The sequence below is a fragment of the Microtus ochrogaster genome, chromosome 1 (assembly GCF_000317375.1).
Source record: "Microtus ochrogaster isolate Prairie Vole_2 chromosome 1, MicOch1.0, whole genome shotgun sequence".
Lineage (NCBI taxonomy): Eukaryota > Metazoa > Chordata > Mammalia > Rodentia > Cricetidae > Microtus > Microtus ochrogaster.
The window spans coordinates 34,774,127-34,788,045 of record NC_022009.1 but is presented as its reverse complement, the minus strand read 5'-3'; the positions used below and the strand labels follow the sequence as shown (position 1 = coordinate 34,788,045).

Here is a 13,919-nt window from a genome sequence, read left to right as displayed (position 1 = left end):
CACACACACACACACACACACACACACACACACACACACACCAGCAGTCAAAGGTAATGGGACACCAAGAGAAGGGAAAGTAAGAGGGGGACTTTTGGAGAAGAAGGGGTTCAATTGGAGGGGGATAAGAGGATAGTGGGGGAAGATAATCAAAGTATATTATGTATCTGTGTATATGTATTTATTTTATGTGATGTATATGTAAAATTATGAAAGGCTAAAGAAAATTTAAATGTCAAGTTTGATTTTGAGTTAGCAGTTTATAAAAATCTAAAGCGCATTCTCCTTTTGACAGAAAATGCTAGAATGGTCTGTATCACAGAGCTCTAGAGAATATTTACACAGAAAAAAAATGCCATGTGCGATGGTTTTGTCATTGTTATAGGACCTTGTGCTGGAGCTTGCTTTTGGCTATCGAGGCAGAGACTGCAGGAACAATGTGCACTACTTAAATGATGGTGATGATATAATTTATCACACTGCCTCTGTTGGAATTCTGCACAATGTTGCTACAGGTAGGAAGTCTTAATTCCCTGTACACACACTGTCTTTAATTTAAAACTTCTTATCTAGCAGCTTAAAAGTATTTGTTAAAGCTACAAATAGTATTTTTATTTATTTTATTTAAATTTTGGGGGTTTATTTTTGTTTTTGTTTTTTTCAAGACAGGGTCTCACTATGTAGCTTTGACTGGTCTGGAACTTGCTATGTAGACCAGGCTGGCCTCATGCTGTAACTAATAGAGATCTGCATATCTCTGCCCTACGTTGGTTTTGACTGTTTCTCATCAGTTGGGGTTCCATTGTAATGTTCAGAGAAGTGTCTACAAGTTTATATTCCATCAATTTAATTAGCAGCCTATAATTACTTGTTCGTTCCTTTCACTACACCTTCTGCTCTGGAAAACAGAAAACACATTTCAACTTGAGAAGTTTTGTTTGCTTATTCTATCTATCTATCTATCTATCTATCTATCTATCTATCTATCTATCTATCTATCTATCTATCTTATTTATTTATTTATTTATGGAGACAAGTTCTTCTGTTGCTCAGTCTAGTGTAGAATTCACTGTGTATGTAGCCCAGGCTGGCCTCAAATTCAGATTCATAATGATCCATCTGCCTCTGTGGGATTGCAGGTGTGTATTGCTCCACCCAGGGGCTTTGAGGAAGTATAAGTGTAACATAGCTGTGTTAGTGTAATTGTTGAGGTTGTGGAAAACCTGCTTGCATGGTTCTCTATAGTCTACATCCAACCTGCTGTCCTGACTTCATTTCCACACTATTTTACCTCCTATTTTATTTAGTCTTGTTATCTTCTTCATGGAGACTCTAAAAGGTCCCTTCACTGAGAGTACTGTGAGAGGAACCATATTAGCTTTCTGATCAAAAACCACTACTTACAATCTGAATGTGAAATATGAATAAACAGCACCCAGATTAATAAGTGAGAAATTACTTTGCTTTTCCTGTGACTCTACTAAATTTTTTTCTTTACAAAATCAAAGAGGGAAGATGATAGGAAAGTAATCAAAGTCTTCCATAATCTTAGAACCTGCTTACTTTTCCATCTATATTGCTGACTTTCATTACCATCCATGTCATTCAGATGAACCATGTGTATGCACAATTAGCTACATACCCAGCTTTTTGTTTATCTGTCTCATGGCATTTTGTATCTTCAGCTCTATGTGGTTTATCCTTTTCAGGGCTCTATCCTTTTAGATTATCAATTTATTTGTCATCCTTTTGCTAGTAATCACTTACATGGTAAATGCTCAAAATAAATTTTGAATGAACAAATTAATCTATTGTACTAAATAAGTACATTTGGCTCTTGCATCTTAAAGTTTTCAAAGTTAACTTTCAAATTCTTTCTTTATAGGGACTCAGAGTTTTTATCAGGAACATAATGATGACATTCTGTGCCTCACTGTAAATCAGCACCCCAAATTTATCAACATAGTGGCAACTGGCCAAGTAGGTATGTTTCTATATTTCAAAAGAAATAGTCTGAAACATTTACTTTGTTCTAATGATTTCAATACCCTAGGGAAAAATTGAAGTGTATTGAATTGTGAACTACTCAGAATGCATGTGTGCAAATGGAACCGAGCCTGATTACCTTGTTTGCTGTCAGGTAGCTTTCTATTATTTATCTGAATAGCTCAAACTATTGTGTAAATAGTTGACCTTTAGCTTTAGTGGGAATTCCTGGTCTGCCAAGTGGTCAGATTCAAACCTTGAAGGAAGGATATAAAGGAGACCCAAGAAATTAACTAGACCGATGGGGATAAACCCTTGTTTAGCAAAGGTTAGGTTGGGTAAGAGAGACTGCAGATCTGTTTCATGTTAGAAAATCCCTTTGCATTTAAAAATATTTCTTTGACATTAGCATTGATCAGATTCACCAACAGTTTGAAATGTACCTGTGGTTTATTTTAACTTCTGACAAAAAACAAAGGTTCATGGCTCTATGAGTAGGATCGCAGGTCTATTTAAATTGATAGCTAAAAATTACCGTGATACTGAATTACAAATGTGGCTGGTCAAGTACACTTGTAAACATTATTGAAATTACCGTGTTTTGGGGGTCTCAGTGACCCCAGTTGCTATACTCATTTTACTGGCTTTTTTGTTTTCCCAATTCTGCAAATACTGTTAGTCAGGAATTTGTTCTCCTCTAGATTGTTTGTTTTTATAGCTGCAGTACATGGAACACTTACATTTTCCCTTCTGTAGAATTTTCTTTTTAAAAAAAAAGAAATTTTTTTTAAATTTTTTTAAATTGGATAGTGGTGGTGTCCATCTTTAATCCCAGCACTTGAGAGACAGAGGCAGGCAGATCTCTGTGAGTTCAAGGCCTGCCTGGTCTACAGAGTGAGTTCCAGGACAGCCAAGGCTATACTAAGAAACCATCTCCTTGAAAAATGAAACCAAACCAAACAACCAAACAACAAAAAAAGAATTTTTAAAGTAAACATACAAAGTGATAGATTTTGTTTTAGTGTTGTCAAGCATCTTTATCTCATTATACAGTTTTATTATTTGTTTGTATGTGTGAGTATTTGAGTGTCTGAGCACATGGCAGAGAGTGCATGCATCGGTTGTCCTTCTCTGTTACCCTCTGCACCTATTTCTCTCTCAGAACCTGGGGCTTGTATTTTCTTGGCTAGGCTGGAAGTCAACAAGCTTCAGTAATTCTCTTGTCTCCGCCCTACTTAGAACTTGGGTTACAGTTATGTGTGGGACACCAGCTTGTTAGATGGATAGATTATGGACCAGATCTGGTGATAAACCTGTGATCCTAGCATTTGGAAATTAGTGGCAGGAGGATTGTGCTCCCATAGCTTTAAACTAGTTTAAATTAGTTTAGCTAATAAACTAATACAGCTTCTCCCTAGAAAGCTTACTTATGAAGTGGTCCTTCACATGGAACAGAAGCCAATTTCTTTGTGTTCCTTTCTCATTGGCCTTTGTTCTTGGGTACATAGAAAATCTAATCTGTAACTTTACCTTCCAACTTTGGAAGCAGTTTTTTTTTTTCCCACTGACTTTCTCCTGGTAATTAAGAAGATCACTTTGTACATCTCCTAGCTACATTCTATGGGAGTGGGGTATGCTTTCCAGGAGAAGCCTTCTCTCTACTGGACTATGTCTTGAGCCTTGAAATCCTTGAATTCTTTACCAAATAGTTTTGAACCTACTTTTGGAGACTACTTCTCGGAGTCTGTTCATCCAGTAGCACATTGTACACCCAGCATGTGTATTCATAAAGGAAGTTTAGGGGGTGGTTAGCTTTCACTGGATTTGGGGATTCCATTTTGGGATACATCTTAGCCAGTTTTGGCTACTAGAACAAATACTCGGATGAGGTGCTTTTAAAACAAGCAAGCAAGCAACACATTTCTCACCACTTTTGAAATTGGAAGCTAAAGGTGCAAGCATGATTGGGTTGTAGGTAAAGGCCATCTCCCTATGTTACAGATGACCTTGTTATATCTATATTGTCTTCCTTATTTATCTATCATCTTTCCTTATGTTGATCTTCATTGTGAGACTCCACTCACATGACAATTCCTCTAATTCCTCCCAAAGATCCCACCCTTTAACAGTATAGTTGAAATTAGCATGGTAGTTTCATAGGAGTTTTGGAGGAACACAAACATTTCATCCCATAGCAGCCTCACATAAGTGCTTCCACGGTCCCTGTGGTTGGGATGAACCTGTCTGCTGAGGAGAGACAGCAGTGTTCTATATCCCCAAACTCCAGTGAGTTCCGATGGATACTAGTTCTTCCAGGCCATCAGAGGAATGTACCTAAATTAGTATAATCATTTAGGCTATAATGTTCCAGCTTTTATGTATAATACATTGTCTTATCTCAGACTATCCAATGACAAACGACCTCTAAGACAAACACCCCCATTTTATCAGCTTTTCTTCATTTGACAAAGTATCGAGTCTTTTTACCAGTTGGTGATTATTAGATTATGTTCAGAACTAAAAATGGCAAAATACTTTATTCACTCTTTCCTCATATTCCTTATAAAGATATCCTAATAAAGATACCTGTATTCCTATGTTATCACTTTATCCTTGAAGTCATTATTTCACATAGTTGGGTATAAGACTTGATTGATGAGCCGGGTGATGGTGGAGCACACGCCTTTAATCCCAGCACTTGGGAGGCAGAGGCAGGCGGATCTCTGTGAGTTCGAGACCAGCCTGGTCTACAGATTGAGTTCCAGGACAGGCTCCAAAGCTATAGAGAAACCCTGTCTCGAAAAACCAAAGAAAAAACAAAACAAAGCAAAACAAAAAAGACTTGATTGATGTATGTCTCTTCAGGGGGTACATAACTCTCCGCTACTCTCTTTGTTGATACACACCGTTACTCTTTAAAACTTTGCTCATAGACCTTACACCATAAATATGAGCATAAGCTTTCACAGTTTTCTTTTATGTATATTGTTTCTAAAATTCTTTCCTGAAGGAGTCATAACATTTTTCCTCCTTCAAAGGTCTCTACAATAAACCAGGCACCATTCCATCAAAGCTCACTCTGGGGAACCAATTTTGGGATTACTTACAGAGCATAGGTGTGGATTCCCTATAGGAGACTTCATTCAGCAGGGATGATGGCTTTCCCATAGCTGCATAGATAGAGTCCTATCCCCTAGTCTCACCAAGCCTAGATATAGTAGCTCCTCCATGAGGAGCTAATTCTATATGCAGTTAGGGTTCAGTTGTAACTGGAGATTCCTCTCCTGCCCACCAGTTCCAAATAACCACTCTTAGGCTAATATTAATTATGACTGTTTGGTCCATTAGCTCAGGTTTATTATTAACTAACTCTTACAACTTAAATTAACCCATTTCTACTAGTTTATATTTTACCACGAGGTTTGTGGCTTGTTACCTCACATCTTCTTCTCTGGCAACTGCTGGCATCTCCCTGACTCTGCCTTCTTTTTCCGAGTATCTTTGCTTGGATTTCCCACTTGGTTTTATTCTGCACTCAGTTGTACATGACGGGTGGTGTGGAATGACTGGTCTCATGGTCTCCCCTCATGGTCCCTCTATGAGTCATCACGCACAGCTGCGGTGGTGTTTTGCAAGTGGACACAGCTAAATACCCCAAGATGGCAGTTGTTTGGCTCAGATGGTAGTCCAGTACAACACATGTGGAAAGTCTTTAGTTATAATGAAGAACCCCTTTTGCTTGTTGGGTTATTTAATAACCTTTGTTGCCACATTCCTCAGATATAACTCTTTCCTTCAGGCACAGATGCATCAAAGCATACATTTTATAAACCCAAAAAGGTTCATGTCAGTATTACTTTATAAATTATTATGATTAGAACTTTATGTATGTCATTAAATATGCCCAAAGAAAGACTGAATGGTCATTTGTAGATAGTGAAAGCAAGTACCTTTTCTCAGTCTACTCAATTTTTTGATGTAACAACCTAATTTTGTATAGGATATTTTGTCATTTAAATAACAAAATGATAATTATGTTTTACAAATTTACTATTATATTATTTATGGATAACTTTTTAAACTGATTCTTTATTGTAGGTGATTCAGCAGACATGTCAGGTAAGGAAACTTGAATACTTTCTGTTTTAGTTATATTATATAGTAGTAATTGCTAAATAAGTATAAGTAATAATGTGCATACAAATCTCATATTTTCCCCCTAAGAGCCCAAACATCTTACTGCTCCACATACATCTTATAGAGTAGTCATGACAAATAACATCACTTTTTTATCTTCAAAAATAATAGTATTTTTAAACAATGGTTTCAGGGCTGGAAAGATAGCTGAGTCAGTAAGATGCCTGTCTCACAAGCATGAGTACTTGAGTTTAAGAACCCATGTGAAAATACCAGTTATGGGGGCGTGCACACTGGAATCTCAGCAGCAGGATGGTCCCCGGGGCTTGCTCATCAGACAACGTAACCTAATGGGCAAGCTCCAGTCTCAGAAATAGTACTCAGGATAGTACCTGCAGAAGAGTGAAGCCACAGGCCGACCTCTGGCCTCCACACACAAGTGTATACCTGCCTGTCTAAACACACAATCACACATGCATATATACTCATAAGTGTTTTGACCTCTCAAGTGTGCCTGGGCTATCCTGAAGATTTTCTTACATCACATTATGTAGTTATCACACAAATTCTTCATGTAGTCAATAACTTGCTAATAGAGCTAGTAGAAAATCTATTAATTTATGAACTATTTTTGTTGTTAAACACATTACATCAAAAATCATTTAAATGTTTAAAAATAATTTTTATGACTAACTGGACTATGGTTTTATGTACTTAAGATAACAGTTTAATTAACATAGTTTTTAGATGTCAATTGTTTTGATATTATAATAACTAGGCTTTTCAGCTATATTCTCACTTATGTAACACAATAAGCATTAGCAATTTAGTACGAAAATATTCCCCAAAGACTTCTGTTTTCTGCCCCTCATTAGAATACAGTATGATTTGTGCTTGGACGAGTCCACTATTAATCTGTTGAGCACAGCAAGCCAGGCCCTTGCTCCTTGGCTATATTTTAGAGTAGTAATTGTCACCATTGGGCCACATCTATCACAGCACTTGATTTTATAGCACGTGAGCTGAAGATAGTTTTGTTTTGTTTCCTTATTTAAACTAATTTGAATACTTGAGAAAAATCAGAAAACTCATAATAGAAATTACAGGGAATTCAAACTTCTGTATAATAATAAATCTTACTGAGCGCAGCGGTGCTCTGCTGCATGTCATCTGCAGTAGCTTTGGTTGATCTCGGCAGAGTGGAGTAGTTACAGCAGACTGCACCCGACATTCAGCACTGTGCACAAGTTAGAGTTCCACAATGGTGAATTTACAGATTATGAGCGCCACATAGAAGCCTATTGCATAGCATATTACTTTGTTTTGATTTTATTTGTTTGTTTGCTTGCTTGCTTGTTGCTGTTGTTTTGAAATAGAGTCTTTCTCAGCTGGCCTGGAACTTAATGTAGACTGGTATGGCCTTAAACCTATAGAAATTCTCTAACCTCTGCTTCCTGCATGCTGGAATTACAAACATACATCAACAAGCCTGAATTACTATGTCTGTATGCCTGTCTGTGTGTGTGCGCATGCGTGTGTGTGTCTCTGTGTGTGTGTGTGTGTGTGTCTTGTTTTGAAAAAGACTCAACAAATGCTACTAGAAAACTGGATATCCACATGTTGAAATTAAAGTGGATCTGTGTGTCTTGTGTGTCTTGTCCTGTACAAAAATCAATTAAAACTGGGTTGATGATCTTGATGTGAGACCTGAAACTCTTTGATTGTTAAAGGGGACTGGAGAGAAGGCTCAAAGGCTAAGAGCACACATTGCTCTTGCAGAGGACCTGAGTTCAGTTCTTAGCACCCACATTATGGCGCTCACAACTGCCTTTAACTAACCAGACAACCTTATATATATCACACACACACACACACACACACACACACACACACACACACACAGTGTGCACTTAAAAATGATATAAATAAATCTTATATTATAAAACTATCCCCATTTTCATTTATTAGAAGCTGAAATGTTACATTATAAAACGATCCCCATTTTCGTTCATTGAGGTAAGCCAGACCCAAAAAGAGGAACATGGGATGTACTCACTCATATTTGGTTTCTAGCCATAAATAAAGGACATTGAGCTTATAATTCGCAATCCTAGAGAAGCTAAATAAGAAGGTGAATCCAAAGACAAACATATAGGCATCCTCCTGAATATTAACCTTCATCAGGCGATGAAAGGAGACAGAGACAGAGACCCACAATGGAGCACCGGACAGAAATCTCAAGGTCCAAATCAGGAGCAGAAGGAGAGGGAGCACGAGCAAGGAACTCAGGACCGCGAGGGGTACACCCACACACTGAGACAATGGGGATGTTCTATCGGGAACTCACCAAGGCCAGCTGGCCTGGGTCTGAAAAAGCATGGGATAAAACCAGACTAGCTGAACATAGCGGACAATGAGGACTACTGAGAACTCAAGAACAATGGCAATGGGTTTTTGATCCTACTGCATGTACTGGCTTTGTGGGAGCCTAGGCAGTTTGGATGCTCACCTAACTAGACCTGGATGGAGGTGGACGGTCCTTGGACTTCCCACAGGTCAGGGAACCCAGATTGCTCTTTGAGCTGATGAGAGAGGGGGACTTGATCGGGGGAGGGGGAGGGAAATGGAGGTGGTGGCAGGGAGGAGGCAGAAATCCTTAATAAATAAATAAATTTAAAAAAAAAACACTGTTAGAGGAAATTATAGGGATACACTTCAAGATCTGAGCAGAGACATGGGGAAAAGACACCAGTAGCTCAGGATGCCAAAATTTATTACTTATTTATTATTAATTATAAATTAATTAGTATTAACAATTATAATAATATAACAATAGAATACTATAATTAATAATGGTTATTGTTTATAAATTAATTGTTATTAATTTATTAATTATTTGTTTATGCCAAAAAATTACTAATTAAATTGCAGTTAAATACTGTTACAGATGTAAGTTTAGAGTAGTCCAAATGTGTAGTGTCCCACAACAGCAGAGTACAGTTTTTACATCCCTGCTATCAGCTTCTTACATCTTCTTTGTCTATAAAGTCTTTAGAAGTTCAGGTCCTGAGGATGTTACTCAGTGGTACAGTGCTTGCCTAGCACCCAGAAGGCCCAGAACTTGATCCCAGCATCACCATGCACATGTTTGGTAATTCAATTGACAGTGACTTGCTATTTGAATTTTAGACAGATAGAATGCTTTATAATTTTCAGTATATTTAGTGATAATTTACTAAGAGTTTATTGTCTAACTGGGTGGTGGTAGCACATGCCTTTAACCTCAGCACTCGGGAGCAGAGGCAGACAGATCTCTGTGAGTTTGAGGCCAGCCTGGTCTACAGAATGAGTTTCAGGACTGGCTCCATAGCTACTGAGAAACCTTGTCTCGAGAAGAAAAAAAATATGTTGTCTATCCCATTGTATTCTGACAAATATAGTCTATGAATATCTCAGAGGAACCTTTTGTAAACAGGCATTCTAATGTTTAATGTTTACCATTTCCAGAAAACTATACCATAGAAATAGCAATTATTGCACTTATTTATTTATGTATTTACTTATTTATTGGATTTTTTTGAGACAGGGTTCCCTGTGTAACTTCTCTGGATGTCCTGCAACTTTCTCTGTAGACCAGGCTGGCCTCCAACTCACAGAGATCTGCTTGTCTCTGCCCCCTAAGTGCTGGGACTAAAGGCATGTCCCACCATCACCTAGCCATATTTATGCTTTTGATTTAAGTCATTTTATATTATATTTCTTACCAATTTGTAGAGTAAGCTCACTTTTAAATTTAAAAATTACCTTTATTTGTTTGTTTATTTGGATGTGTGGCTCTGCATGCATGCAGAGGTCAGATGACATCTTGTGGGAGTCAGTGCTCCTGGGATCAAACTCGGGTCCTTGGGCTTGGTGGCAGGCCTTCTTCCTGCTGAGCCATCTAATCTTGCAGGCTTGCTCCCTGGCTTGTACTTTGACTTTTAATGAATGAGGGATTCAGTTCAATACTCAATTTTTTTTTTCTTCTTTCCCTCTTTTTCTTAAGAGCGGATGTATCCCAGGCTAGCCTCAAGCTCCTTGTATCTATGAGGATGACTTTGGATTTCTCATTCTCTTGCCCCCACCTTCTGAGACCAAGAAATATAGGTGTATGCCAGGCATGTTATTTATGTTGTCTGGGGATCAAAATTCTTGCTTTATACATACTAGAAAGCACTATGCTAACTGACATATATTCCAGTCCCCAACATTTTCAAATATAAGTAATCCATTTTATTATTGGTAAAACTTTTATATATCCTTGTAATTTTAAAGTTTTACAGCTGGATAAATCTGAACAATCCTTCATATCTCTACTTTAACATATTTTAACTGTTTTATTTGAAGTTTTCTTAGATTTATCATTCATGCATTATAAATAGCAAATATTGTAAAATGTCCATATTTATTGAAATTTGTTTTCTAAAGGCCAGAATTTCCTCCTATGTAAAATAATTCCAGGCAGTTTATCTCCTTTAATGTTTTTCTGTCTTTCAGTTTATAATTAGAAGAAAATGCACTTTATTATTTAGTTTTAGTAAGAATGCTTATATTCCAAGACTGAATTCGCTGCTGAATTAACTTCAATTTTAGGTTATAATTTGAAAAGAAGATAACACAAAAATATGATAGTTTAGACAATAAAGACAAGCAGGTTGAGATGTAGTTCAGTGGTAATCATTTGTTCACTAAGCATGGAGCTCTTGGTTCATTTCCCTGGAGGAGCAGAAAGAGGTGCAAAAGAATTTATATAGGAAAGGATAAATAATGGTTTTATTTTTCTAGTGAAGTAGTGTTTTTAAAAAGTCTCACAGTGTGTGTAACCTTTCCCAGATTCCCATCTATATAGTTTATTTTCCGTGGGATTTGTCCAGCTGTTTTGCCATTAGCTGCCTGTCAGCTGTGTGTGCTTTGCATTGCTTTCAGAGGATATCAGTATTGAATGTTTACTTGCATGTAGCATATGTACTGTGTTAAATGTTGCAGTTTCAATATAACTTCTATGAAGATTTTTTCCACTCCAGAGCTTTGCCATGTATGAAGCTTGTGGTCCTCTCACTGACTGCTGCCTTCTTTTCTCATACACACCTTGTTTGATGAGGTGTTTAGTATTATTCTTATTTTTTTTTGCCTAAATGCTATTTTCTTGAAAGTACAACTTACCATATATGCTGAAGGATTCTGTATTTTTACCTTTCTTTCCTTTCCCCTCCTTTTTATTTCCTTTTTAAAATTTAGCTTCAGTTCTGAGCTATTATAAACTACGTTCCTCTTACGTGCATAGTTCCATGATTCCTAGGTATGCTTATTCTGGTTTCTGAGTGGTGACTTGACAATGGTTGTAACACTTGGATTTTGTCTTTGTTCAGCTACAGCCCCATCTGTGCACATCTGGGATGCAGTGAACAAGCAGACATTGTCTATACTAAGATGCTCCCATTCAAAGGGTGTGTGCTCCGTCAGCTTCAGTGCTACTGGGAAGCTGCTGCTGTCTGTGGGGCTGGACCCAGAGCACACCATTACCATTTGGAAATGGCAGGAAGGTAGGATTCTTTTCGTTTGTGTGATTAAAAAACCAAAACAAAGCAACACATACACAAACAAAAACAAGCCAACAAAAGCTCACACAAATACTAGGACTGTATAAATGTTCTCTTTTAGCGTTTGCCTTGCCTTAAGTTGGGAATTGAAGCCATTTTTCGTTATGGTCCTACCAAACATATAGCACACAGTTGGGTAGCACTGTATGTGTGCCCTTAAGAAACCCCAGTGAGGACATAAGCTCACAAAACATGAAATAATGAAACCAGGTAGTATTAAAAATGATTTACAATGATGTCCTTTCAGTAGAAACTGTGTTTTTGCTAATGATTTGATTAGTTCTGAGATATTTTAGTAAAAAATGAAAATTGTAAGGCATGGGGCACTTGCTTTTAATCCCAGCACTCAGGAGGATGACGCAAGAGGATTGCTGTGAATTTGAAACCTTTCTAGGGTTACATATCAAATTCAAGAGTGTATTGAGATCTAACCCAGAGCCTGGCACATGCTACACAGGTAATCTCCCACTGAACCACATCTCTTACCCATGAAACATACACATATAGAACACATACCTACACACATATGAATACAATGCACACATGCATAAGCATGCAGACACAACACACATACATGACACATACCTACACACCATAGATAACACACACATAACACACACATGCTCCCCACATACACACATATAATATACACTCATATACACACACACACATATAAACACACGTACATATACCCACACATGCATGCATATACATTCATACACGTGCCTATATGCACACACATACATACACACATAAACATTCATATACCTATACACATACCCCCCTCCCCACAGCACATACTACATAGGTGACTTGACTTTGAACCACATCCATTACTCAAGAAAAGATGTACACACATACACATTCTGTTCTGAGACAGGGTCTCTCTTTGTAGCCCTGCTGGCTTGGAATTCACTGCGTTTACCTCCTGAGAGTCCTGGGATTGAGACTGGAAGACCAATAGAATGCATTCCCCAACACACTCTAGACAGATCATTTAATTTATATGAGGAATTAATGTAACTACATAGAAAAAGGTATGGTCTTTAAAATGGCCCCTAAATTGTCACAAAGAGCCCATAAACATGTGTTACTTGTAAAGATTTGTGTACCAGTGATTATAGGTCATATGATTGTTAAGTAGTGGAGCAAGTACCAGCAAGGGCCTTCTTGCAAGCATTTGTGTTTGGGTTATTTTGTTTTGTTCTTAGCTATGTGATTTGAGGAAACTGTTCAGTCCTGGCAATTAGTTCCGTTCTTATACTAACCTGTGAAATTTTTGTTGTGTCTTCTGTATCAGGGGCCAGAATTGCCAGCAGAGCTGGGCACAACCAACGTATTTTTGTAGCAGAATTTCGACCAGATTCAGATACCCAGTTTGTCTCTGTGGGTATAAAGCACGTGAAATTCTGGACCCTGGCAGGAAGGGCTCTTCTCAGCAAAAAGGGGCTTCTGAGCACACTGGAGGATGCCCGGATGCAGACGATGCTTGCTGTTGCATTTGGTGCAGTATGTCTGTTAAAATGCTGTGTGATGGTGTGTCTTGACTTGAAGTGTTTTTGCCATATATTCATAAGTGCCATTACTATTGACTAGTCAGTGCAAATCCTGGTCAAGGATATGTCATCTTTAAAAAATCTAGTCCTTTTAGATAATTAAGGGGTGAGTGACATTAAACATAAGAAAGTGAATGAGATAGTTACTGTCAAACGTGTGCACACTCGGAACATTACCATCCTCCAAGCTTCATTGGTCATATACTTGTCACGCTCCACAAGCTGCGATCTCAGACATCCTCGTGCTTCCTTGTGCACCTTCCGTGTGTTATAGTAAAAGAAAAGGAATCCAGGAAAGCCATGTTCAGTGTCTTCAGGGCGCTGGGGTTTAGTGTTTCCTTCGCTTTCTGTCACCAGAACCACTGTCCATCTTGTAGTTGGAAATACTCGGGGCCAGTGTCTGATCCAGGGGAGCAGGGAACTGAGGCCAGAGAACACAGTCCCTGCCCTCAGTGGAGTGTTCAAGAGTCTCTTGCTGTCTCTCATTCCATCCGCCTGGGTCTGTAGTAGTTTATAACCACTTCTTCTCCTTTAATACCCTGCCCTGGCTAGGCTTTTCAAATTCTCTTCAAATTCTACAGAAAATGAAGCAGATTTTTTT

At 38.0% G+C, this 13,919-nt stretch overlaps 1 protein-coding gene across 1 annotated transcript in view; it reads left to right on the top strand.

Annotated features, from left to right (window-relative positions):
• Positions 1-13,919, top strand: part of Eml5 (echinoderm microtubule associated protein like 5) — a 121,294-nt gene that overhangs the window by 91,514 nt on the left and 15,861 nt on the right. Inside the window, exons 31-35 of the mRNA XM_005343438.2 lie at positions 386-515; positions 1,886-1,984; positions 6,085-6,105; positions 11,532-11,705; positions 13,063-13,271. Coding sequence (XP_005343495.1) covers positions 386-515; positions 1,886-1,984; positions 6,085-6,105; positions 11,532-11,705; positions 13,063-13,271 — 633 coding nt within the window. The remainder of the gene's footprint in view (positions 1-385; positions 516-1,885; positions 1,985-6,084; positions 6,106-11,531; positions 11,706-13,062; positions 13,272-13,919) is intronic.